The sequence below is a fragment of the Blastomyces dermatitidis genome (genome assembly GCF_000003525.1).
Source record: "Blastomyces dermatitidis ER-3 genomic scaffold supercont1.5, whole genome shotgun sequence".
NCBI classification, from domain to species: domain Eukaryota; kingdom Fungi; phylum Ascomycota; class Eurotiomycetes; order Onygenales; family Ajellomycetaceae; genus Blastomyces; species Blastomyces dermatitidis.
In genome coordinates this window covers 4514369-4536401 of record NW_025544778.1, presented here as the reverse complement: position 1 = coordinate 4536401, position 22033 = coordinate 4514369, and the positions used below count along the sequence as shown (strand labels likewise).

The 22033-nt window shown below is 47.8% G+C and overlaps 4 protein-coding genes across 6 annotated transcripts; 2 read left to right on the top strand and 2 right to left on the bottom strand.

Moving 5' to 3' along the window:
• The first annotated feature begins 107 nt into the window (after positions 1-107).
• BDCG_05515 (eukaryotic translation initiation factor 3 subunit H) lies at positions 108-2128 on the top strand. Its single transcript, XM_045421202.1, has 4 exons — positions 108-302; positions 353-392; positions 463-932; positions 1009-2128. The coding sequence occupies exons 1-4, from the start codon at positions 295-297 to the stop codon at positions 1586-1588; spliced, it is 1098 nt and encodes a 365-aa protein (XP_045277137.1). The 5' UTR covers positions 108-294; the 3' UTR covers positions 1589-2128.
• On the bottom strand, positions 2105-10294 carry BDCG_05514 (the record flags this gene model as incomplete). 3 transcript variants are annotated; one of them, XM_045421201.1, is made up of 6 exons in its annotated part: positions 2105-3429; positions 3544-4417; positions 4516-4649; positions 4715-8786; positions 8836-9669; positions 9992-10294. In XM_045421201.1, the coding sequence occupies 6 exons, from the start codon at positions 10292-10294 to the stop codon at positions 3092-3094; spliced, it is 6555 nt and encodes a 2184-aa protein (XP_045281285.1). In that variant the 3' UTR covers positions 2105-3091. The 3 variants fall into 3 exon arrangements, with proteins under 3 accessions (XP_045281285.1, XP_045281286.1, XP_045281284.1); XM_045421200.1 differs by having other exon boundaries at positions 2105-4417; positions 4715-4831; positions 4928-8786; XM_045421199.1 differs by having other exon boundaries at positions 2105-4417.
• A 5029-nt stretch (positions 10295-15323) lies between these two features.
• On the bottom strand, positions 15324-17416 carry BDCG_05513 (uncharacterized protein). The gene is made up of 3 exons (XM_045421198.1): positions 16531-17416; positions 16155-16454; positions 15324-16027 (listed from the first exon to the last, which is right to left on the bottom strand). The coding sequence occupies exons 1-3, from the start codon at positions 17080-17082 to the stop codon at positions 15920-15922; spliced, it is 960 nt and encodes a 319-aa protein (XP_045277136.1). The 5' UTR covers positions 17083-17416; the 3' UTR covers positions 15324-15919.
• BDCG_05512 (pre-mRNA-processing ATP-dependent RNA helicase PRP5) lies at positions 17380-21960 on the top strand. Its single transcript, XM_045421197.1, has 5 exons — positions 17380-17795; positions 17862-18185; positions 18246-18678; positions 18769-21213; positions 21314-21960. The coding sequence occupies exons 1-5, from the start codon at positions 17661-17663 to the stop codon at positions 21586-21588; spliced, it is 3612 nt and encodes a 1203-aa protein (XP_045277135.1). The 5' UTR covers positions 17380-17660; the 3' UTR covers positions 21589-21960.
• Positions 21961-22033: the final 73 nt, after the last annotated feature.

Here is a 22033-nt window from a genome sequence, read left to right as displayed (position 1 = left end):
TGTCAAGGTTTGTTTGTCCCGTTGATTCTGAAAATTATTATATTAGTTGTCAACTTGTCGTTGATATTAATTATTTAGAGTTGAAGCACCAAGAGCCGCACCTCAGGGAAATTACACGCTAGGCCGAATCGGGGTCAGTGTGCTTTAAATTATTTGCGATGTGCAAAACCCACACAAAACCAAGCAACGTCGTCAAAGACCAGCGAACGAACGAGTGAGACACTTGAACCGCAGAATCCACACGCTTTACTCTTAACTCTTAACTCTTATCTAGTAGCTGTCGTCGTCGCAAATATGGCGGAGTATGTATATTTCCCTCCGGGTTTTGCGGATTTTCGCTAACTAGTCATAGAAAAGATGCAGCGCTCAAGGTGGTCCAGGTGGAGGCACTGGTAAGAAAAGAAATTTCGATATTGAGTCGACAACGGCGAGGCAGGAATATGAAACTTACATATGATTCAGGTTGTCATGAAAATCATCAAACATAGCTCCCAGGCTTTCCCTACTATCGCGACCGGATCACTTGTCGGCATGGATGTGCGGGGCGCCCTGCAAGTCACCAACTGCTTCCCCTTCCCAATTGTGGAGATCCCAACCGAGTCTCATTTCGATAATGCTTCCCAAAATTCGGCTGCTGTTGCTCCGCGCGCAAAGGCGAACACAGTTTATCAAGCGGAAATGATCAAAATGCTGCGGGAAGTGAACATAGATGCCAACAATGTCGGATGGTACACAAGTGCGAACATGGGGAACTTCGTCAATCTGAACGTTATCGAGAATCAGTATTACTATCAGAAAGAACTGAATGAACGAACGGTGGCATTAGTCCATGACATCAGCCGTAGTTCTCAGGGCACTTTGGCCCTCAGAGCTTTTAGGCTATCACCTCAGTTTATGGTCGCATTCAAGGAGAACAAATTCACCAGCGAACAGTACGATACCATGTCCACCTTTCTCATAGAGTTATAAACTCAGGAGTAGCTAACACTTATTTTCCGCCCATCACAGACTCCAGAAATCGAACCTTCGATACCAAGACATCTTCGTCGAGCTCCCCGTTCAAATTCACAATTCCCACCTTCTCACATCCTACCTCCACCAACTTCCAACGCCCACTCCTTCGGAACCCCTGGATTTTCCACAATCCCTTGAGGCTCTGACCTCTGGACCTTACACGTCGTCTTCGCTGTTATCTCCCAACTTCGACAGCCTCTCTCTAAGCATTGACCCATTCTTGGAGAAGAACTGTGACCTGCTGCTCGAAAGCATTGAAACTCACCACACTGAAAACAACAACTTCCAATTCTACCAGCGATCGCTTGCCCGCGAGCAAGCCAAGATTACGCAGTGGCAGGCCAAACGCAAGGCCGAGAACGCCACGCGTGCGCAGCTGAAGCAGCCCCTTCTGCCAGAGGATGAGTGGCAACGACTGTTCAAACTTCCCCAGGAACCCAGCAGATTAGAGACATTGCTAAATACTAGGCAAGTGGAGCAATATTCACGCCAAATCGACAGCTTCGTGGCTGCGACGACAGGGAAGATGTTCGCTGTCAAAGGCAATCTGCTCCCAGGTGAATCTCAGGTTTAGGCTTTGTGAACCTACCTTCTTTTTTCCTTGTGACGACCGGAGGAAATTTTAATCTACGAAACCTTGTACTTTTCGTGATTTCGGGGGAAAAAAAAGATAAATGCTTTATGGGTCTTGAATTGCATGATCGTATGGCGTAGCGGTTGGAACTTTCCTGTGTATCTATGCTTTTAGCTTCCCTTGCTCTTTGAGATGGTTAATTGTGAGACCTTGTACTTCTTTGATTCATCTTTCCTCTAGATTACCTTATATGATTCTAGTTTTTTATTCCTTTATTTTAATCTCCTTGACTACTACATGACTAGATAGAGGTTTCTTGTGAAGTTTGCCGAATGATGGAAGAACAAACCTGAGTGTTGTCAATTGTACAGACAAAAGAAAACTAGTACTGTTGTGATATCTACCTGAGACACAGATTTTATGGGCTCGAGGAGAAGAAACAAATAATGCCAGGATAAACATAGGCTCAATGGCGTATTTAGACAGTTGAGATAGAGGGAAAAGAAAAAAAAAAAAAAAAAAAAAAAAAAAAAAAAAAAATCCTGAGCCAGGAAAAGAAGCCCCATAATATGCCCTGCCAATCTTGATCTCATCCTAACCCGCCCAATGATTGTCCCGCCAAAATCCATATAATGCACAATAAACCGGACCGAGCCTGACCTCCCAACCTCCTGACCGACCTCCAGATGATAATGCAATATGGACATGCCCAAGCATACCACAATACCTACTTGCCATATATAATTTGAACCAAGAAATAAAGTATTGGGAAATTGGGGAGTAAAAGAAAGCGAGATAACCATGAGTAGTGGAAGGAAATAATGAATGTAAATAGCCAACAGACGGAGTATATGCGAATAAAAGCGAGAATAAGGACAATATAACGGAGATAAAGAAAACAAAAGCATAGAGAGGAGCGGCACAACATCATATATATACGTTAGCAAGGAATATCCGCGGGGATTTATTTGTGCCAAACTGGGTGGGTATCGCGGAAGGAAAAAAGACAAACGCCAAAAACAACGGTTCGACCAAAAACAAACCCTGGCCGATCCACTAGCCACATTACTTTGCCTTGTTTGGCTGATTTGAACATGAACTGCGATGGAAAGTGGGAATCCAAAAAGAAAGCAGAAGAACAAGAAAAAATCAAAAAATCAACTTAGGAAAACAAATATCGGCCGCAAAACTGGGCAAACAAACCAAAATTCATAATACATAAAATGACATAAACCGTATGACAGAAACCCTCCATTATTAAAGGTAAATAAATGTCGTGTCCAAAACGAAGCATGGCACACCTCGGAGATAATGCAGTTCTGTACCCAGCCGCACCTAAGCGGCTACATTGCCCGCATTTGTTGCGGCAACACACACTCGTGTGACAAGGACACCAAGAAGAAAAATCGAGAGCCAAGAGAGAAAGGCTGTGCCCAAGAAAGTCAATTTCCAGAGAGAAACAAGCATCCAGCTGTTTCAAGTCGAATCTGCGAAAGGACACCTCTACAAATTTGTAATTTTCTTGAACCAGCTGGATCGTTTCGGAGCGCCGTTGGCGTACGATGAATGCCGATGGTAGTCGGAAGCATAACGATCGCCATAGCGGTCACCCTCCCCACTGCCCTCACTGCTCTTGAGAGGACCGCGTACTGAATGCCGGAGTTCGTGGCGTCTGGCTCGCCGTTCTGTGGCTTCGGCATCATCAACGCCGTTGTACTTAGAGTGTCGTCGCGCCTTGCGGCGGGCAGAGCGTCTTGCTTCCTCTTCAGATGACAAGGAGTGGACGTGGGGATCTCCCGGAGGGGCAGGGACGTCGATCACGGTGGGGACGATAGGAGGTGCTTCGGGGGGGTCAGTCAATTGGGAATTTAACCATGATGACGTTTTATCCTTGCCAGCACCCGCTATTCCAGGATAGGGTACATTAGAAGCACGGCGCGAGGAGTGGCCCTTACGAGAAGTGTAATACTCTTCCCCTGGCAAAACGGCAGATTTTCGCCGTCGAGATTTGGCAGCTTCATCACCAGATCGATGGGAGCGATGTCTACGATGATCTGTAGCGTATTCATCATGAGAATATTTATCTCGTGCTTTGTCTGTATACGATCGATGGCGTTCCGATCTTACTCGTCTCCCGTCTTCCCCAAATTCGTCTGCCTCTCGTGCGCGGCGCCTCGCTTCCAATTGCCGAATTTCTTCTTCGCGTTGCTGTTCCTCTAGTAGCCGTGCAGCCCGGCGAGCTCTCTTCTCCTCGCGATGTCGTTGTTCTCGCTCCTCGTCTTCTCTAGCTCGCCTTTCCCGTGCTTCACGAATCCTAACCCTTTCAGCTTCTCGTCGCTTAGCGCGCCGCTCCTCAGCTTCTCTCTCCTCGGCCTCTCGAGCCTCTTGTTCTGCGTACTTTGACAAACGTCGAGCTCTTCTTTCAGCTCTTCTAGCTTCAGCATCCTCCGCCTCCGTTGCGGGCGCTGCGTCCGTAGTAAAGCCTTCACCATCTGTCTCCACTCTAGTTGATCGTCGCTTCTCTCGTCGAGCACGACGGGCATATTCTTTGTCTATTTCTGCAGATTTTCTCAGATCTTCTTCGCGATAAGACCGTGACCGAGAGTGCTCTGGTGGTGGCGCCGCATGTTTGCGAAATGAGCCAAACAGTCCTAACAAACCCTCCGATTTTTTCGGCGTCGCGGTAGTATTGGAGCGTTTCAAATTTGCGCGCTCTTTAGGAGGGTCGATCACAAACGCTAAATCCTCAGGGCCAGATACTACCTCAGGACGGCTTGAGGGCCCTGGTTCAACCATCACAATGTCATCATCTGCACTCCTAGGCTTTTGCTGTTGGTAGTATACAGGGTCTTCCGTTAGCACAATTTGCTTGTTTCACATTAACTGAAGGTGTGAAGGAAAAGTCGGGGAGAATTCAAATTACAGACCTCACGTTTAGATTTACGCCGACGAGGTTTCGAATCTACGGGTGAATCTTTTGGCGAGGATGCTTCGGGTACATCCCCTCCATTGACCATCACCAAGTCATCGTCATCGTCGATCGCATACGGGTCAGGAGCTCCTAGAAGGGAAAGGTAAGAAATATGCATTGCGTTAAAACATATCTGAACAAGAAGTACAACTTACTGGAGGCGCGCTTCTTGCCATTGGGGTCTCTTCTCGGAGTTTTGGTGCCGTTCACACCCATGAACTTAGCTGCCTTCCCGGACATTTCTGCGTGGCCGCCATTGGGAGAAAGAATACCTGAGTCATCAATGTCAATAGACGGGCGTCTTGAGCTATGCTTCGACGCTGAAGCGCCATTTTGTTTCATTGACTTGGTTCTAACTGGTGGCGCACCTCCCATCATGAAGTTGGAGAAACTCATGCCTCTACTATGGCGCGGCCGAACAGCAGTGCTATTGCGTTTCTCGTCAGAACCAGATGACTTTTCGACATCCTTTTCTGCATCTGCAGGCTTTCCCTTTTTAGAAGACATGGATTTAGACCTGGACAAAGCAGGAGGAGACTTCTCCTTTGGCTTCTTCGTGGAAGGGGATGAAGGACCGGCGTCGTCCTTTGCTTTGGTTTCTTTTTTCACAGGTTTCTTGGGAGCAGCGCCCCAAAATCCCCATGAAGAAGCTCCAGCTGTTCGTTCAACCCGAGGACGCTCCTTTTTGGCAGGTTTCGCTGTCGCGCGATCGGGGGGAGCTTCAGCATCTTTGTTTTCATCAGGAGGGACGGGGCCCGGGGGAGGTGGAGGGGGAGTTGCCATTTCATCCACTATAACCGCCTTCACAGGGGAAGCTTTCTTGCTTTTCTTTGAAGCTTTCACCGGCTGCGATTGCACGGGTGTTGGTTCAGGAGGAGGAGCCAAATCAACAATCTCGACTAGTTCGTCCTCATATGCGCCCGGGAAACTACCAGGAACCGAATCGCGTGGAGTACTCGATCCGTCGAGCAGCGTGGCAGTAGCTGCCGCAGTAGCGCTATTTTTCTTTGACGTGGAATTACTTGGCACCGTTGATGATTTTGTTTTTGATGAAACTGATGCTTTTTTGGATGGGGGTGGGTCATTTGCGACTGGGTCTACGGTCGGCTTGACGTCAAGTGGGGAAGCTGGCTGCTGGGGAACAGCTGTTTGCGCAGCAGCCTTTTCTTTCGCCTTAAGCTTCTCCTTTTCCTTGAGCGCTTCTTTTTCTCGCTTCTTACTCTCTTCAAGTAATTTAATCCGCTCCGCGACCGATGTTTTGCTGGTAACTTTAATGCTACCCGTCGATGTCGTCGTGGTCTTCGTTGTTGGCGCGCTTGGCGCGGTTGCTTTGTCAGCTCCCGTAGCGCTAGCCGCTTCCAGCTCGCCAGTATCAGCCAGCAGATTGTCCGCATTGCTTCCTTTTTTAGTTTCCTCAGCGGCAAGTTTATCTTTGGTCGCCTCTACGGATTGTTTATTTGCATCCTCCTTTGATTTAGAGGTCTTTGACTTGGTGATTGGAGTAGTCGTAGCCGTTCCAAAAGTGCCTCCCCAGAAGCTTTTTGCTGCCCTGGCTGCACTGACCTCGACCATGGGTTCCTCCTTTCCCTTGAACTCATCTGTAACGTCCACAACTTCAAACCCTCTGGATTTGGACCTGGTTGATTTACCGTCCTCAACTTTAGGTGATTTCGACGTGGTTGTGGTTGTGCGAGAGAGCGATGTTTTCTTGGTTTTTGGGGTCTTGGCTCCTGAACCAGTGAATGCGCCCCACGTATCGATGCCCTCGATGTCAACCACAGCCGGTTCGGGCTCAAGATCCTGAGCTGGTGGTGTTGGAGCAGGTGGCGGTGGCTCGTTGGTGTCTTTCCCTTTCTTACCCTTCTTTTTATCTGCAGCTGCTCCCCACATCCCCCATGAGTTGTCATCAAGAGCTGGAGACCTGACCAGATCTGTAGAAACAGCATTTGCAGCGTTGTTTTCATTAGATTCGGCGGCCGCAGCAGCTTGCTTCTTAGCTTCCCTCTCCTTCTTTCGCCTTTCTTTCGCAGTAAGGCCTGCCCAAGGATCTACTGCTTCAGCTTCAACGAGGGGTTCAGGGTCAACTTTTGGTGGTTCTTGTTCTGGTTCAGGTACAGGTTCCTGCTCAGGCTCAGGCTCAGGCTCAGGCTCAGGCTCAGGCTCAACGAGTTTGTTTTTTTTGCCCTTTTTATCCTTCGTACTCTTTGATGTTCCCCAAATTCCCCAGCCATCGTCAGCTGGAGGTTCAGGCGCTTCTGAAACAGGAGGAGGTGGAAGTGGTTCTTCGGCAGCCTTGGTCCCCTTCTTTTTGTTTTTCTTACTCGTACTGGTAGTGCCAGCCCAGCCAAGAAATTCGTCATTTGCGACAGCAGTGGCTTTTTCGGGTTCTGGCTCTATCGGTGATTTTTCAGGGATAGGGTCCTGTCTCCCTTTCTTGTCCTTCTTACTTCCCTTCGTGCCGAACCAGTCGTCAACGGCATCGATTGAGGTGGTCCCGGTGACAGCAGGTGCCTCAGGCACAATGTTCGATTCTTCAACAACGGCTGCCTTGTTTTTCTTATTCTTCTTACTTCCGAAGCTCCATCCGCCAAGACCCCAACCATCACCGTCAGCGCCTGAGCCTCCACTAGCCTTAGAATTCTTTGAATCAACCTTAGTAACTTTGCCGCCATCGCCTAAGTCATCATTAAGCCAATCAAGATCGTCTCCCGCAGGAGTAGGTTCGGGAGCAGGACCCTCTTCGGTCTTGGTCGTTTTGCTTTTCTTTTTGTTCTTTTTCGATGTCCCCGTGTCCCAGATGTCTGCTTCGGCGACTGGGGCTGGTTCCTCCACCTTGGGTGGCGCCTCTTCTACAACCGCACCCTTCTTACCCTTCTTACTTTTTTTCGTAGTGGTAGCTGTGAATCCCCAATCCTCCTCAAGGGGATCAGCTTCTGGCTTTGCTTCTGGCTCGGGCTCCGGTGCGGGCTCAGGCGCTGGGTCCGGGACTGGCTCCTCTCCCACGGCCCTTTTCTTGCCTTTCTTCTTCTTCGTCGTTGTCGTAAACCCACCCCAATCCTCAACGGGATCTGGTTGAGGCTCGGGTTCAGGTGGAGGAGGCGGTGGTTCCTCAACTAGCTTTTCTTCTTCCACGGCTGCAACTACGGCTCCTTTCTTCACCTTCTTCTTCTTTCCAGACGTCGTCGTTGCAAAAGTGCTCCAGTCGTCAACAGGATCTGGCTGGGGTTCGGGCTCGGGCTGGGCCGCAGGAGGCTCCTCAACTGGCTTGTCTTCTTCTGTAACGGCCGTTACAGCTCCTTTCTTGCCCTTCTTTTTATTTCCTGCCGGTGCTGCCCAACCCCAATCGTTCTCCGGCTCTGCTTTCGGCTCTGCTTCAGGCTCAGGTACCTCTTCCTTCGATGGTTCTTCAGTAATACCCCTATTTTTCTTCTTCTTCTCTTTCTTAGTTGGGATAGATGCCCAAGTATTCTCAACGACAGGTTCAGGCGGTGGATTGGGCTCCTTGGGAGGTTCGTCAGCAGTTTTCGCCTTTGACTTCTTGTTTCTCTTTCCCACTGCACCCCAGGCATCATCCTCAGCTGCAGGTTCGGGTGCAGGTTCGGGTTCAGGTTCAGGTTCGGGTTCAGGTTCGGGTTCGGGTTCGGGTTCGGGTTCGGGTTCTGGCTCCGGTGGTGTTTCCTCAATAGCACCGAAAGAATTTGTCCCCTTTTTCTTCTTGCTTTTCTTCGTTGATGGCGTCGACCATGAATTCCATTCATCTACAGGAGCAGGCTCGGGAGCAGGCTCGGGATCGGGAACTGGTTCTTCAGCTATATCAGCAGAGACCTTTTTCTTCTTCTTCTTATCATTTTTACCAACGACGGCGAAAGATGGCCACGCATCATCCTCAGCCTCCTTTTTCTCCTCGGTGTTTCCATCGCCCGAGTCGCCAAACTCGAAGGTATTTGTTGTTGCATTCTTTTTCTTCCCCTTTTTTCCAGCGGGAGCCCATGGATCCAGGGTATCAGTGCCATCATCTTTCTTCTCGTCGGTTGCCTGGGTATCACCAAGATTCAGGTCAATGTTGCCGGTATTCCAACTATTTCCCCAGGCACCAAAGTTGAACCCGGTTTTACCAGTATCACCACCACTCTCTAGAGAAAAATCCAACTGCGGAGGTTCATCACCTAGATTTATATCCTGAAACGAGTTCGATGCAGGCTCTTTAGCGGTAGGAGGATCGGCAGCCTGTTTAAGGTGCCGTTAGTAATATATCAGGCAACGGGTTACCAAGGACTGTACTTGCCTTGTTCTTCTTGCCCTTTTTCTTCTTCGTTGTCGTGGTAAATCCTCCCCAGGCATCGTCCGCATTAGCCTCGGATACATCGCCAGCCCAGCTGAGAGAATTACCTGCATTATCATCAGCGGCTGCGGATGCGGCTGCTGCTTCCTCCTCCTCCTCCTCCTCCTCCTTTGCTTTGCGCTCCTCTTCTTCCTTTGCTTTGCGCTCCTCCTCCTCTTTGCGTTTCTTCTCTTCCTCCTCCTCTTTCTTCTTATTCTTCTTTTTATTCTTCTTCTTGCTACCGCCGAGATCCCAGCCATCGTCATCGTCCCCGCCCCCGCCTCCACCACCCGCACCATCATCACCTCCACCAGCTCCACCAGCACCATCGCCGCCACCATCACCATTTCCGGCACCACCATCTGCGTTTCCACCGCCATCACCATCACCACCCGCGGCATTACCCTTGTCGCCTCCCTTCTCGGGCTCATTCCACTTGTCCTGATTAGCCTTTTTCGTTGCCTTACCTTTCTTTTTCGCATGTGATCGGAATTTCGACGCGTCGTTGAAGTCAATTGCTGGTGGTGTTACGGCTTCTCCCAGTAACAAGCCATTCCCCTTTGCGGTTTCAGTCCATACTGCGCTCGTGGGCGCAGATGCTGGGGTCTCGACACGGCGATGGGCAAACTCATCCCGGCTCATGTACTCAGGAGGCATGTCTGTGATTACGTTGTCGTAGGGAGGGGGCGGAGCGCCGTACGGCAGGGGAGTAGAGTCGAGTGAGAGTAACATTTCGGCGACCAATGCGGAGGCTTTTAATGATGCGGCGTGGGCCGAGTCAAGTAGTGTCTGTGCGGGTTAGCATTGGGACGTAAAGGCGAAGGCATGTAAAAGATAGAAAACGGAGAGGATAATCTAAGAGAAGAGAATGAAAGGCGGCCTAGGTATGTTATTCTGGCTACGCCTGCGCCAAACGAAGGAACGAGTAAACGCAACCACCATCACATAGCATAACCATTGGTCTTGTTGTGGGTGCGATAAGAGTGGATATATTTCTGGGTTTCGTCCAGGGACAATGGAACTCGGCCAAGCACTATCCCAAGGATCAAATCCAATAGAACATAAGAAAAAAAAAAAAAAAAAAAAAAAAAAATCCCGGTTTGGTACATACCGTAGACTTCGATTCGCAACAGTCCATTGTCAAAAACCCAGCAGCTCGGCGCAACCCAGTCTTCAGCTCCGTAGACCTTCTCTCGGAAACCGCCTCACGACCTCTCCCACCCCCATTCCGAGCATGGTATCCATCCGGCGACTTCGTCATTATATCTCCAGAGCACCAAGCGCGCTTACGGGGGAGCTCTGGTTTAGCGGGGGGAGGGGGGTTGGCGGGCGCGATCAGCATAGATCGCACATTGTTGTTGTTGTTGTTGTTGTTGTTGTTGTGCGGCGGCTCCGCAGCGGTCGCATAAAGCATGGCGACAAGCGATTGTAAATATCGAGAGAGCTAGCGAGGAGGGGTATCTCTAAACTCATGGATGGCGATTTTTTTATTTTTTTATTTTCTTTATTTTTTCTTTGTTTGTGAATACACAACACGACAGAAAAAACGCGCGCGGAAGAGAGGTCTCGATCGATGCGAAGAGGCGGTAAGATAAGTAGTGGTGGGGTAGTTATAATAATTAGGATGTTTTGTTGTGGAGCCGATTCAGAGCTCCGAAAATCTGAAGTTATTGCGATAAATAAATAAATAAATAAATAAATAAACAGCGGAGGACGCAAAGCCACCCAGAAACAGAAAAACGAAGACAGGAAAAAGCCCGCCTCCTCTTTATCTTCACTGTTTTATGTGGGATATCCAAGGCTAAAGGAACTTTTTTTTTTTTTTTTTTTAACAAGATTTTATATATATATATATATATATATATATATATTTCTTTTTCCCCTTCCAGCTTTAATGCTTGGTTGGGAGGAGGTGAATGGTATGGTATGGCGTGCACCAGTCAAGGGCTTGGGATATCCGATTTGCGATCTGATGGGGATGGATGGGAAAAACAAGCAAGAAGCGCGTCGTCCCTTAAGCAAGGTAGTCCTGCAGGTTATGACTGGCGGAATTTATGCGATCTTCAGTTCGATACAGTCAACAGGGAAAATATGGCAAAATGGGCAACTGGCAGCTGGCAGCTGGCAACTGGCAACTGGATGGATGGATGGATGGTCCGAATAGATGGATGAATGACCAGGGTAGTTTTAGTTAAATATAGATAAATAGAACTTTCGATGCAGCCGAGCCAGGCACCAAGCAGGGAGAGGAGATTGGTTATTTGCGGCGGGGGGGGGGGCGAGTTAGAGGAACGAGGAGGAAAAAGCTGGCGGGATATTTATTTAATATGGCAATGCGTGAAAGTAGTAAATAATAATAATAATAATAATAATAATAATAGCAAGAGATTGGTTCGTAACTATGAATTATAGTGAAATAACAACTATAACCAAGAAGAGGGGGGGGGGTTCTCTTCTACCTGGCGTCACTAACTGGCGATGGGATAATATAATCCAATAATACAAGAAGACGTCGGGATCAGCAGCCAGGGCTTTTTTATATATATATATATTTTTACCGGCGGCGGAGGGGGAGGAGTCCAATGGTATGGTGATGGTGGTGGTTCAATAATAATTATATAACTACCGAGTAGCACATATTCCATCCATCACAATCACATCACACACACACCACACACACACACACACTCTCTCTCTCTCTCTTTTTTTTTTTCTTTCTCTTTCTTCCTCTCTCTCTTTTTTACTCTCTTTCTCTCTCCTTTTCTCTCCTTTTCTCTCCTTTTCCTCTCTGGCGGCGTCTTAGTGTCCCAGCCTACTCCAGGAGATAGATGTGCATCCGAGAGTTGGCTTCACCAATCCGGGGGCGTTTTGTAGACTAGGGGGCCTGGGTGGGAGGGTGTGGACGGGCGGCGATTGGGGATTGTTCACGATGAGACCACGCAAGGAACAGTCCGAGAGACCAGTCAGTTGCTGCGAAGAAGAGGAGAAGACTGGCCGGTTGGGATTGCGATGTCTACAGACTAGAGGAAGGGTAGGAAAAAAAAAAAAAAAAAAAAGAATCTACCAACTCCCTCCCCTTTTTCGGTCGGTTTGGTCGGTTTGGTTGGGATTCTTTGATGTTGTTATTTAGGTGTGTTTGCTTTTTCCTCACTCTTTTCTTTGGTCCTTTTTTTTTTTTTTCTTTTCATCTATCTGTGTATCATCTGAAAACGAGGAGCAAGGAGCAACAATAATGGTGGAAAAGGTGGAAAAAGGAAAAGAAAAATGAATAAGGAACCCCCAGCCAAGAGAAAAATAAATAAAATATGTACGCATATCATATAGTATGTAACTAGCTAGTTAACTTAACTTATATATATTGCAGTCTTCAAACAACACCCGTAATTGGCAAGGTATTATTGATTGCTTCGTTCAGACACAGACCCTAAAATCAATCCAACATCCTCAACAATAATAATTCCCAAGAGCCATTATTCCGTCAACAGCAATTCGTCAAGAACACGTTACTTCCGGCCTACAACCTTGGAAGGTTGCATGGTATCCCGGGTTCAGCGCTCGGTGGCTGGGATGTTCGAGTGGGGACGTGGGGACAACAACGATAACTAATTAACAAATACAACAACAGTACTCCGTACTCCGTATACGGAGTAGTATAGCCAGAGATAGGCTATAATAGCCCCTATCGACCTCCCTGAAGCAGCGCGGGTAAGCCTTAAAAGTTAACTAACTACAAATGCTCCGTTGGGGGCAATGGGGGCCCACCTAGCGCCGCCTCCACCAACACTTGTGGTTAAATCCCGGCGGTGATCCGGGCAATGACATCGTTAAAAGCCACTATTAAGTGTTTAACCGCAACCTCCCCCCGCCTATTTCTGCGGCGCCACCAACACCACCAACAAGTAAAATAGTTAACTATACTTGCTCTGTTACACATATATCTCTTCTATCTCTATCTCATATGGTTCTCACACCAAATAACAGAGCAACTCTCCACTACTACTTTGTCATGAATCACCATGGACGGAGAAAACAGACAAAAAGAAAAAAAAAAGAAAAAAAATTTCTGCAGGTTAAGTGTTGACTAGTCCCCGCTTCTCACCACTAAAACTAACTTAGCCGCTCCTCACCGCATCAAAAGCCGCACCGTTCGTCTCACGAGTCACAGGCTGGGAATTTTTTTTATTTTTTTTTCTCGCCTTCACCATTCTTATGTAACTAATGCTCCTTGCTCTTCCGACTCCTCTTGGTCGGCACGCCCCAGGCAGATCCTGCCGCGCCGCGACTTGCATGTCAAACTGAAACTTGCTGCTGCAAGTCAGCCTGCTCGACGCGTCTCGAGTTAGTAGAGGACGCCAAAAAAAAAAAAAAAAAAGAAAAGAAAAGAAAAGAAAAGAAAAGAAAAAGCACAACGCGAAAGGAGAGAAAAAAGCAAAGGAAGCGTTTCTATAATAATAACTGATGGAGCTCTTCGGAACCCACTCCAGTTTGCTCGAGAGCTTGCTTCCTGGACCCTTATTTCAAGGTTTACCACCTCAGCGCGTCTACGGAGTACTTAAAGCCCTAGGTACGCCATTGATGGCCCTCTTGCTAACCAGACACTCAGGGCAGAAGGATGATGATATCCACCCAGTCAAAATGGCGTTCCGCTATTGTGTACGGAGTACAGTTACATGCAACATGCACATGTTGAGCCTCCTCCGTCTACCAATGCTCAAGGGCTAACTATATATATTGGTTTCGGATATGCCGCTTATGGAATCCTCTGTGTGGGCCGTCCTGATATGAATTCGGTACAATTCGGGCTACTGGCTGCTTTACCCTTCCGAAGGCTTTTGCTTTTCGTTAACCACGCCTCACAACTCACCTGCAGGATGGGATGGCCCCAGGTACGGAGCACTCCAAAGAAAGACCCATCTATGCGGAAATGTGAGAGCAGTTTTAGTGTCTGAAACTTCTCAGGGACAGCTGCGGCAGTAGTTTACGGAAGAGTACTCCGTAGTTACTGTTGTTACTGTACTGCACAAATGGCGAAAGCCCCTTGGGTGTATCGCTCTTTGGAATTGGGAATTAATCCTACTTTGAGAACTATCGAACCCATATCTCTCTCTCTCCGTTGGGGATGATAAATATTTCCTAGGCTGGCCATACCAATTCATCAAGCCATTCATTCATTCACGCTTGGTTTACAAGCAAAACTTTAACTTTCTTATTTATATTTACATTTTTATTTTTCAATGTTTTCTATTCAGTCCTGCTTACCCTTCGCAGACCGGGCCCCAGGCGCCCCCTTGGCCTAAAAGTACATGTATGTATGTACATGTACATGTACATGGACTAGACATACAGCGTACTTCAGCACATCATCTCTATGAATGTGTAGTTACTCTGTACTCCGTATTTTAGAGGGAGTGATAAAGTTGAACATGTGTTCAGAAAAGTGGGTCGAAAGTTGACACACACCAACATTCAACTGTAACCCGCCTTGGCCTAGAAACGCGGCATACGGATGGGGGGGTCCCTTGTTGTATATTAATTGTATGTATGTACACATCACCACCGCTACCACCAGAAAAAAACCACCAAGCCCCAGTGTCTGGAAATTGATAAATAGACCACTCACCCACTTCACTGGCTGCATCCACATAATGATTTAGTCAGGCAGCAAGGCATATATATAATAACAGCTCAGTGGATTCCCCACTCATAGAGCATCGAGGAACTTGCGGTCAAGCCCAGGGAGGAGAACAGAAAAAAAAAAATAAAAGAAAAGAAAAGAAAAGAAAAAGAAAAGAAAAGAGGCAAAATGCAAAAACTGATTTTGAAGACCGGGTAGTTATCGTTTCTGCCCGCACGTACGGAGTACTTATTATTATTTAATATCAGAGACATGCACATGCATCAAGACAGCAGCTGTTTTACTAACCTTTATTCCTAAGTTGAAGAATTGCGTGTCACGATTATCCTCGCTCGAACTCGAGTTAAGCGCAAACACCACACAACACACACACTCAGTCAGGATACGAAACGCAGGAGCGGAAGTCTTCTAGCCAGCCCCAGCCAGCGTAGCAAGCTCTTCCCGTCGGTTCGAAGAGCGGCGATCGCTCTGCAGTTTGACCATGACGCTGCTTGTTACACACGTCGGCAAAGAAGAGGAAGAAGAAGAAGAAGGAGGAGGAGGAAAATATAGCTCCTGTCTGTCAAGGGAACCTGAACAAACGGCCTCACGGACAGCGCCTACCTATCCGGCTACGGGCTCGTGAGCCTTCACCTCCATCTCGCTCTTCCTCCTCCTCCTCCTCCTCCTCCTCGATGAATCAAGTCTACTTATAAGTACTACATCGATTTGACTCGCCCGGACTGGCGCTACAACCTTGAAGCACATTAGGCCCCCCTCCCCCCTTTCCCCTTTCCCCTTTCCCGCCTCCCCTCCTTTATATATCGTTGACCCTAGAAACTTCGAGCAAAAAGTTACTAAACCCCTTACATAAAATAAAACTGGAGCGTTGACATCTTGTTTCCCATAAAAATAAAAGTCTTTACTACAGCGTTTCTCCGAATATTTCACCAATATGTATATATGTATATATATAATTGAAGGGGGATATATTGCATATTATTACCTGGTAAGAGAAAGAAAATAGAAAGAAACCAAGTACATAGACATATACACCTTATCTCTCTCCATTTGGTCCCTTTAGTACACTACAATACAGTCGATCATGAATAACACAAAATGCCAGCACGCGCGGTAAACAGCAATTAAAACAGCTACAACGCGCCGTAGAATAAAATAAAAACGTAAAGGAAAATAAAAATAAAAATAAAAAAAGATGGGCCCATAAAAGGGACACTCCCGCTAACCACCGAACTGATCTCACATGGATATCCAGTTAGGCAAAAAAAGGAAGCGAATCGGCAAAGACAAGAATTCAGAATCAAGGGGAAGACCGTAGGCAACAACCGAGACAGTAAAATATCTTTGTCAATACGATATTGGTAACCTAAAATTACAGGACTCTGTCTAGGAGGAAAGCGTCGTTTACGCCGGGCTTGCCGATCTAGATGCACTTGGATGTTCCACACCATATAGGGCCTTATACTGATGCATGTATTGATCCTTTTCTTCAAGTGCCATTCGTTGGTATTTCTGTGGAATCTTACTGTCAGCTTCACGTACAAATTCTGGAGATTTGCTAGAATGTAGGGACGGCGTGGACGCCAGGTGGCCAAAAAGGGAAATAGGAACGCCACAAAATTGAAGAAAGATTGCATACCTCCTTCTCACTCTCTGACAAGGCTCGCCATAACTCTGCAGATTTCTTCATCCGGTCAGTGGTGGACACATCTCCACTTGCAGATACTTCCTTCACGAAATGCATGTATGCATTGGCAGGTCGTTTTGGCTGTCTCTCATCCGCAATCTCCATGAAACCTCTCTTCTTATTCAACAATCGGCGAAGCTTCCGGCGGGCAGCGTTGGCCTCCTTGATCTGAAGCGGGGTGTGCCTATTCACCCAGTCGCGGAACCCGGCTTTGTTTGCAGCCCGGTTCGATTCCGCGATTTCATCAAGGCGCTAATGGATCCATTAGCACTCATCGAGCCTTGGGCAAGGGACTTCAATAGTAAGTAAGACGGGGATTTCATCGTACCTGGCGCTCCGCTGGGTCCAGATTCCTGTAGGCTTCAGAAATGCCTGCAAACTGCTTGTGCTGTTGTTGCAGGAGGATGTACGCTGTCTCTGGTAGACCCTTCGGGGGATCAAGTGCTGTGGCCTTCAGATTTGCAATCTCCTCTCTAGCCTTCTTCTTCTCCAAAGCTTCCTTTTGCTTTTCGGTCAGTTGCTTTCGCTTCGGGGCTGCTTTGACCTTGGCCTTGGTGGACTTTTTAGCAGCGCTCGTAGCCGTCTTTTTCGTGGTCGTAGACTTTTTTCTTGTTCCAGTGGCAGTTGATTTTTTCGAAGTTGCAGCATCACCGGATTTGGCTCCCCGGGCAGCTGTCGCAAATGTTTGCTTCGAGAGTATTGGGAGAGTGCGACGGAAGAGGCGGGCGTTCGATGAAGCTGAGAGATTTCGAGCAAAAACGATAGTGGAGGAGTACGTCGGGGCATTGTTAACAGCCACACGAGCCTTAGTGGCACTGGCTTCAACTAAGTTCACGCATCTCAGGAGCACACGACCACGACGGGCGAGGACGAAAGCCATTGTCGAGATGAGTATATTAGAAGGTGCAGCTAGAAATCAGGTGGGCATTGACAAACGAAACAAGTCAATGGGATGGGCTAAGTCGCGCAATGCCGTCTGTCAAGTTATTGTATTCGAACTCTCTCCTTTATCAACGTGATAATACTAAGGGTGTGATGAAATGTTGTCGCTTGGGATTCATCAAGGGAGGTTGGTTTGTTTGGGGTCAGCCGAAAACAGGAAAGCGCCGGTACTCCTCGTCTAGCCTCTTTAGGAATAGGGTTGCCAAGATATTAAAATGCGGCTCTTGATCCGACTCAACCCTCCAAGGCTGATGGCAACAAAACTTCTTCTTCCACTCCTCCTGAACTGTACAAACCAGTCAGTCGTGTTGCCTCAAGTAGCTGTTGAAAAAGCGCATATTGACAGCAAATACCGGCAGTATCATTATCGAATACTTTCCTTTGCTCACTGCGAGGATTATGGGGGCCATCTAAGCGTCCTTTCTCTTTGCGCAAAGCTAACCGCAGTCGTGCACTCTCCACATTGCTTTGGAGTTATCCAGCAGTAATATCTCACTCACAAATTTGGCCTACGAGATGGCTCGGGACACTCGCTCACCATCGCCTGTAGGCAGCACCCACTCGTTAAAACGGAGTCGCAGGGATGAGGACCGGAATGAGAGAAGCCGGCGAGATGATGTGAAGGGACATCGCAGGTCCCGAAGTCCCGACGTAAGTTTCATTGCTATCCAATTGCCATGTCCAGGAAGTTAACAGCTAACATGTTCTTCTTTGAAGAGGCGATATCGCGACCGCGACCGAAATTCCTACCGCAGGCGAGATCGCTCGCGCGATGATTATCGAGACGACCGACGGGATGAAGACACATATCGCCCCAGTAAGAGAGACCGCTCCAGAACCAGATATCTCTCGCGGGACCTTGATGACGATAGGGACTACCGTCGGAGAAGCCGCGACAGGGACCATCGAAGCAGGCGAGATGAATCACGTGATAGGGGACGGAGACGACGGGGTGACTCTACTGACTCCAAGCGCGATTATAGACGGGACGATAGCAGAGAACGAGCTGCTACCAAGGGTTCTGGCGTGAGACCTCAAGAGGTGAGTGCCAGCAAGGCATCCTTTTAACGGGCATGAAATTATCCTAACATTGATGTATAGACGTCGAAGCCTTCTACGCCAACTCCTGCTCCCGCCCAAACAGATGAGGAAAAGAAGGCTGAAAGACGAGCAAAATTCCAAGCTTGGAAGGAAAAGGTCGCCGCGGAACGGGAGCGGAAAGAGAAAGAACTTGCAGCATCAGGTGGCGCACGCAGCATACTTGATGAGATTGATAAGAGAGCAGCATCGTTCCAAAAGGCGACCCCTGAAGCTCCTGTTACCCCTCCGACAACTACAACCACACCTACCCCGTATGCTGGGAAGTTCGATCCCAAGGCCATTGCAAAAAAGGCTACTGCGCCATCTCCAGAACCGTCTTTACTGGGCAAGGACATAGCCGTTCCAAGTATCGCTACGTCCTCTGCAACATCCACTTATTCGATTGCAGGGAACAAGGCTAACAAATCTTCAGTTTCTGCAAGCGCTCCTCCTGGTAGGCATCTAGTTCCCAATCCCTATTCCCTTATAGTTCCTTCACATTTCAATCCTGGCTTAACCAACTCACTAACCTCAACGCCTTCAGTATCTACTACCTTTAAAGCCCGCGGAAACATAGGTGGCTTTGGTATAGGCGTTAAAGCAACGGCAGAGTTAGATAAACCTTCGTCCAAGCGAGCTTTAGATTTTGGCGATGAAGAATCTACTCAGAGGAAGCTGGCAAAGCTTCCCGACCCTTCCTTAGAAGATACAGCTGAAGAGCATGCCAACGAGACAGTCGATGGTGCTGGCGAGGATGAAGACGACGATGTTGATATTCAAGATGACGGAACAGAGGAGGAGAATGCAGCTGCTGCAAGAGCAGCGGCAGAAAAGCGAGAAGAACGACTACAGAGCCAAGGTATTAACCGGCAAACGCAGTTCGATGTTCAACCCGAAGGTGCGGCCTCTACCACTCCAAATGGCGATGTTGCCATGACAGGTGACGCTCAAACTGCCACTCTTCCCGTCGCAATGGACGTGGAAGAGGAAGAGACTGACCCATTAGATGCATTCATGTCTGGTCTTGCCGAATCTGCCGCAGCTCAAGACGCTCGGAACGGGACGAACTTCTCAAAGTTGAAACTACCCAAACCTGAAGCAATTTTTGGAGACGAAGATGATGTAGATTTAAAAGCAATTGACCCAGAGGCCGATGATTTCCTAGCCATTACCAGCAAAGCAAGGAAGAAGAAAGATCTACCTCCCATAAACCACGAGAAAATGAACTACGAACCCTTCCGTAAAGATTTCTACACCGAACCGGTTGACCTATCAGAGCTTACGGACGAGGAAGTTGCAGCACTGAGATTAGAACTTGATGGTATAAAAGTGCGTGGCGTCGATGTCCCGAAACCTGTTCAGAAATGGTCTCAATGTGGACTTGGAGTGCAGACACTGGATGTCATTCGGAAACTTAACTATGAAAATCCGACGTCAATCCAATCGCAAGCAATTCCAGCAATCATGTCCGGAAGAGATGTGATAGGAGTAGCAAAAACTGGATCTGGCAAGACGATCGCATTTTTGCTCCCAATGTTCAGACATATCATGGATCAACGGCCCTTAGAGAACATGGAAGGACCAATAGGATTGATTATGACCCCGACCCGAGAACTGGCGACTCAAATCCATAAAGAATGCAAACCATTCCTAAAAGCCTTGAGTCTTCGAGCGGTTTGTGCATATGGGGGAGCTCCTATCAAGGACCAAATTGCCGAACTAAAACGCGGGGCAGAAATTGTTGTTTGCACGCCTGGTAGAATGATAGATCTCCTCGCCGCAAATGCTGGGCGAGTAACTAATTTACGACGAGTTACGTACGTTGTACTAGACGAGGCGGACAGAATGTTCGATATGGGCTTCGAACCCCAAGTAATGAGAATTCTAGGGAATGTTCGACCACAACGACAAACTGTTTTATTTTCGGCCACCTTCCCCCGTAACATGGAAGCCCTTGCGCGCAAAACTTTAACCAAGCCTGTGGAAATCATTGTTGGTGGAAGAAGTGTTGTTGCACCAGAAATTACACAGGTTGTGGAAGTCCGCAACGAAGATACTAAATTTGTGCGACTCCTAGCACTGCTAGGTGACCTTTATGCAGATGACAAAAACGAGGATGCGCGCGCCTTGATATTTGTCGATCGACAGGAGGCTGCCGATGGTCTTCTCCGAGACTTAATGCATAAAGGTTACCCCTGCATGTCCATTCACGGAGGTAAAGATCAAGTTGATCGAGACTCTACAATCGACGACTTCAAAGCTGGTGTATTCCCTATCCTGATTGCCACCTCCGTTGCAGCTCGCGGTCTGGATGTGAAACAGTTAAAACTTGTCGTTAACTACGATGCACCCAACCATCTTGAAGATTATGTTCACCGAGCTGGTCGTACGGGACGGGCGGGCAACACTGGAACTGCCGTGACGTTTTTAACTGAAGACCAAGAAAGATATTCAGTAGATATCTCCAAGGCATTGAAACAGAGCGGGCAACCAGTACCAGAACCCGTGCAGAAGCTGGTCAATTCGTTTATTGAAAAAGTCAAAGCAGGTAAAGAGAAGGCTAGTGGTTCCGGTTTTGGCGGGAAAGGCCTGGAGCGTCTCGACCAGGAGCGTGATGCGGCTCGCAATCGCGAGCGGAAAACGTATAAGACCGGCGAAGAGGGTGAAGAGGAAGAAAGGGACGAAAAGAAAGACAAGAAAGACGACCTGTTTGCCAAAGCAGCATCTGCTGTGCAAGCTGCATCCACGCCGGCACCGACACCAGGCGTGCCTAAAGGTATCGACCTGGATGGCAAGATTACTGTCCACAAGACCGAAAAGCCTGTTCCGACTTCGACGAATAATCCTCTCGACAGAGTTGGCTCTGCGGTGGCTGATATCCATGCCCGATTGAACAAGGCTGGCGTGATGAGGTCCGGTGTTCCTATTGACAATAAGGGACCTGATGCCGGAGCATTCCACGCTACGCTAGAAATCAACGACTTTCCCCGTAAGTTACTCTTTGAGTTTCCATTACCATTTAACTTCTTTTCATCCCATCCTTCTCCTTGTTCATATATACAGGAACTAACAAAGATCATCAACTACAGAGAAAGCCAGATGGGCCGTCACCAACCGTACCAACGTCGCCAAGATCCTCGAGGCCACGGGTACATCCATCACGACCAAGGGCAGCTTCTATCCTGCAGGCAAGGAACCACAGCCGGGCGAAAATCCGAAACTTTACATCCTTGTTGAAGGAGATACGGAATTGGTAGTTACTAATGCCATGCGGGAACTCATGCGTCTGTTGAAGGAGGGAACAATTGCTGCCGTAGACAGTGAAGCTAGAGCTCCGACGACTGGTAGATATAACGTTGTATAGAACAATTTGCTCTTTTCGCGTTTTTCGTATCGGTATTCTTATCGTTAATGTCACTTGTTACTGTGTTTGTTGTTACAATGGGCGGCATTTCTATTCTATTTGGCAACTCGTGTCTTTCTTTTTTTTTTTTTTTTTTTCTCTCTTTTCCTTTTTTCAATAAATCGACAGAGCATAAAGCATATCATCAGCTGGGAAACTTGGGTGTTGCTTTCCACCATTTTGGTGAAGCGATATTATTATTTACCCCATGTCTGATTCCAAAAAAGAATATATAACTTTTTTGCCTCCTCATTTTGATTCATCTCTTAACCCGGCGATACATACATGCCCAAAGTAGAGCAGAACTTACTACCTCCAGACATGTAACTTTCTTTGACAGCTATCATTGAATCATCACTAACACAATTCGTACATGGTGTTGAATAACAAGAGGCGGGTATACTTA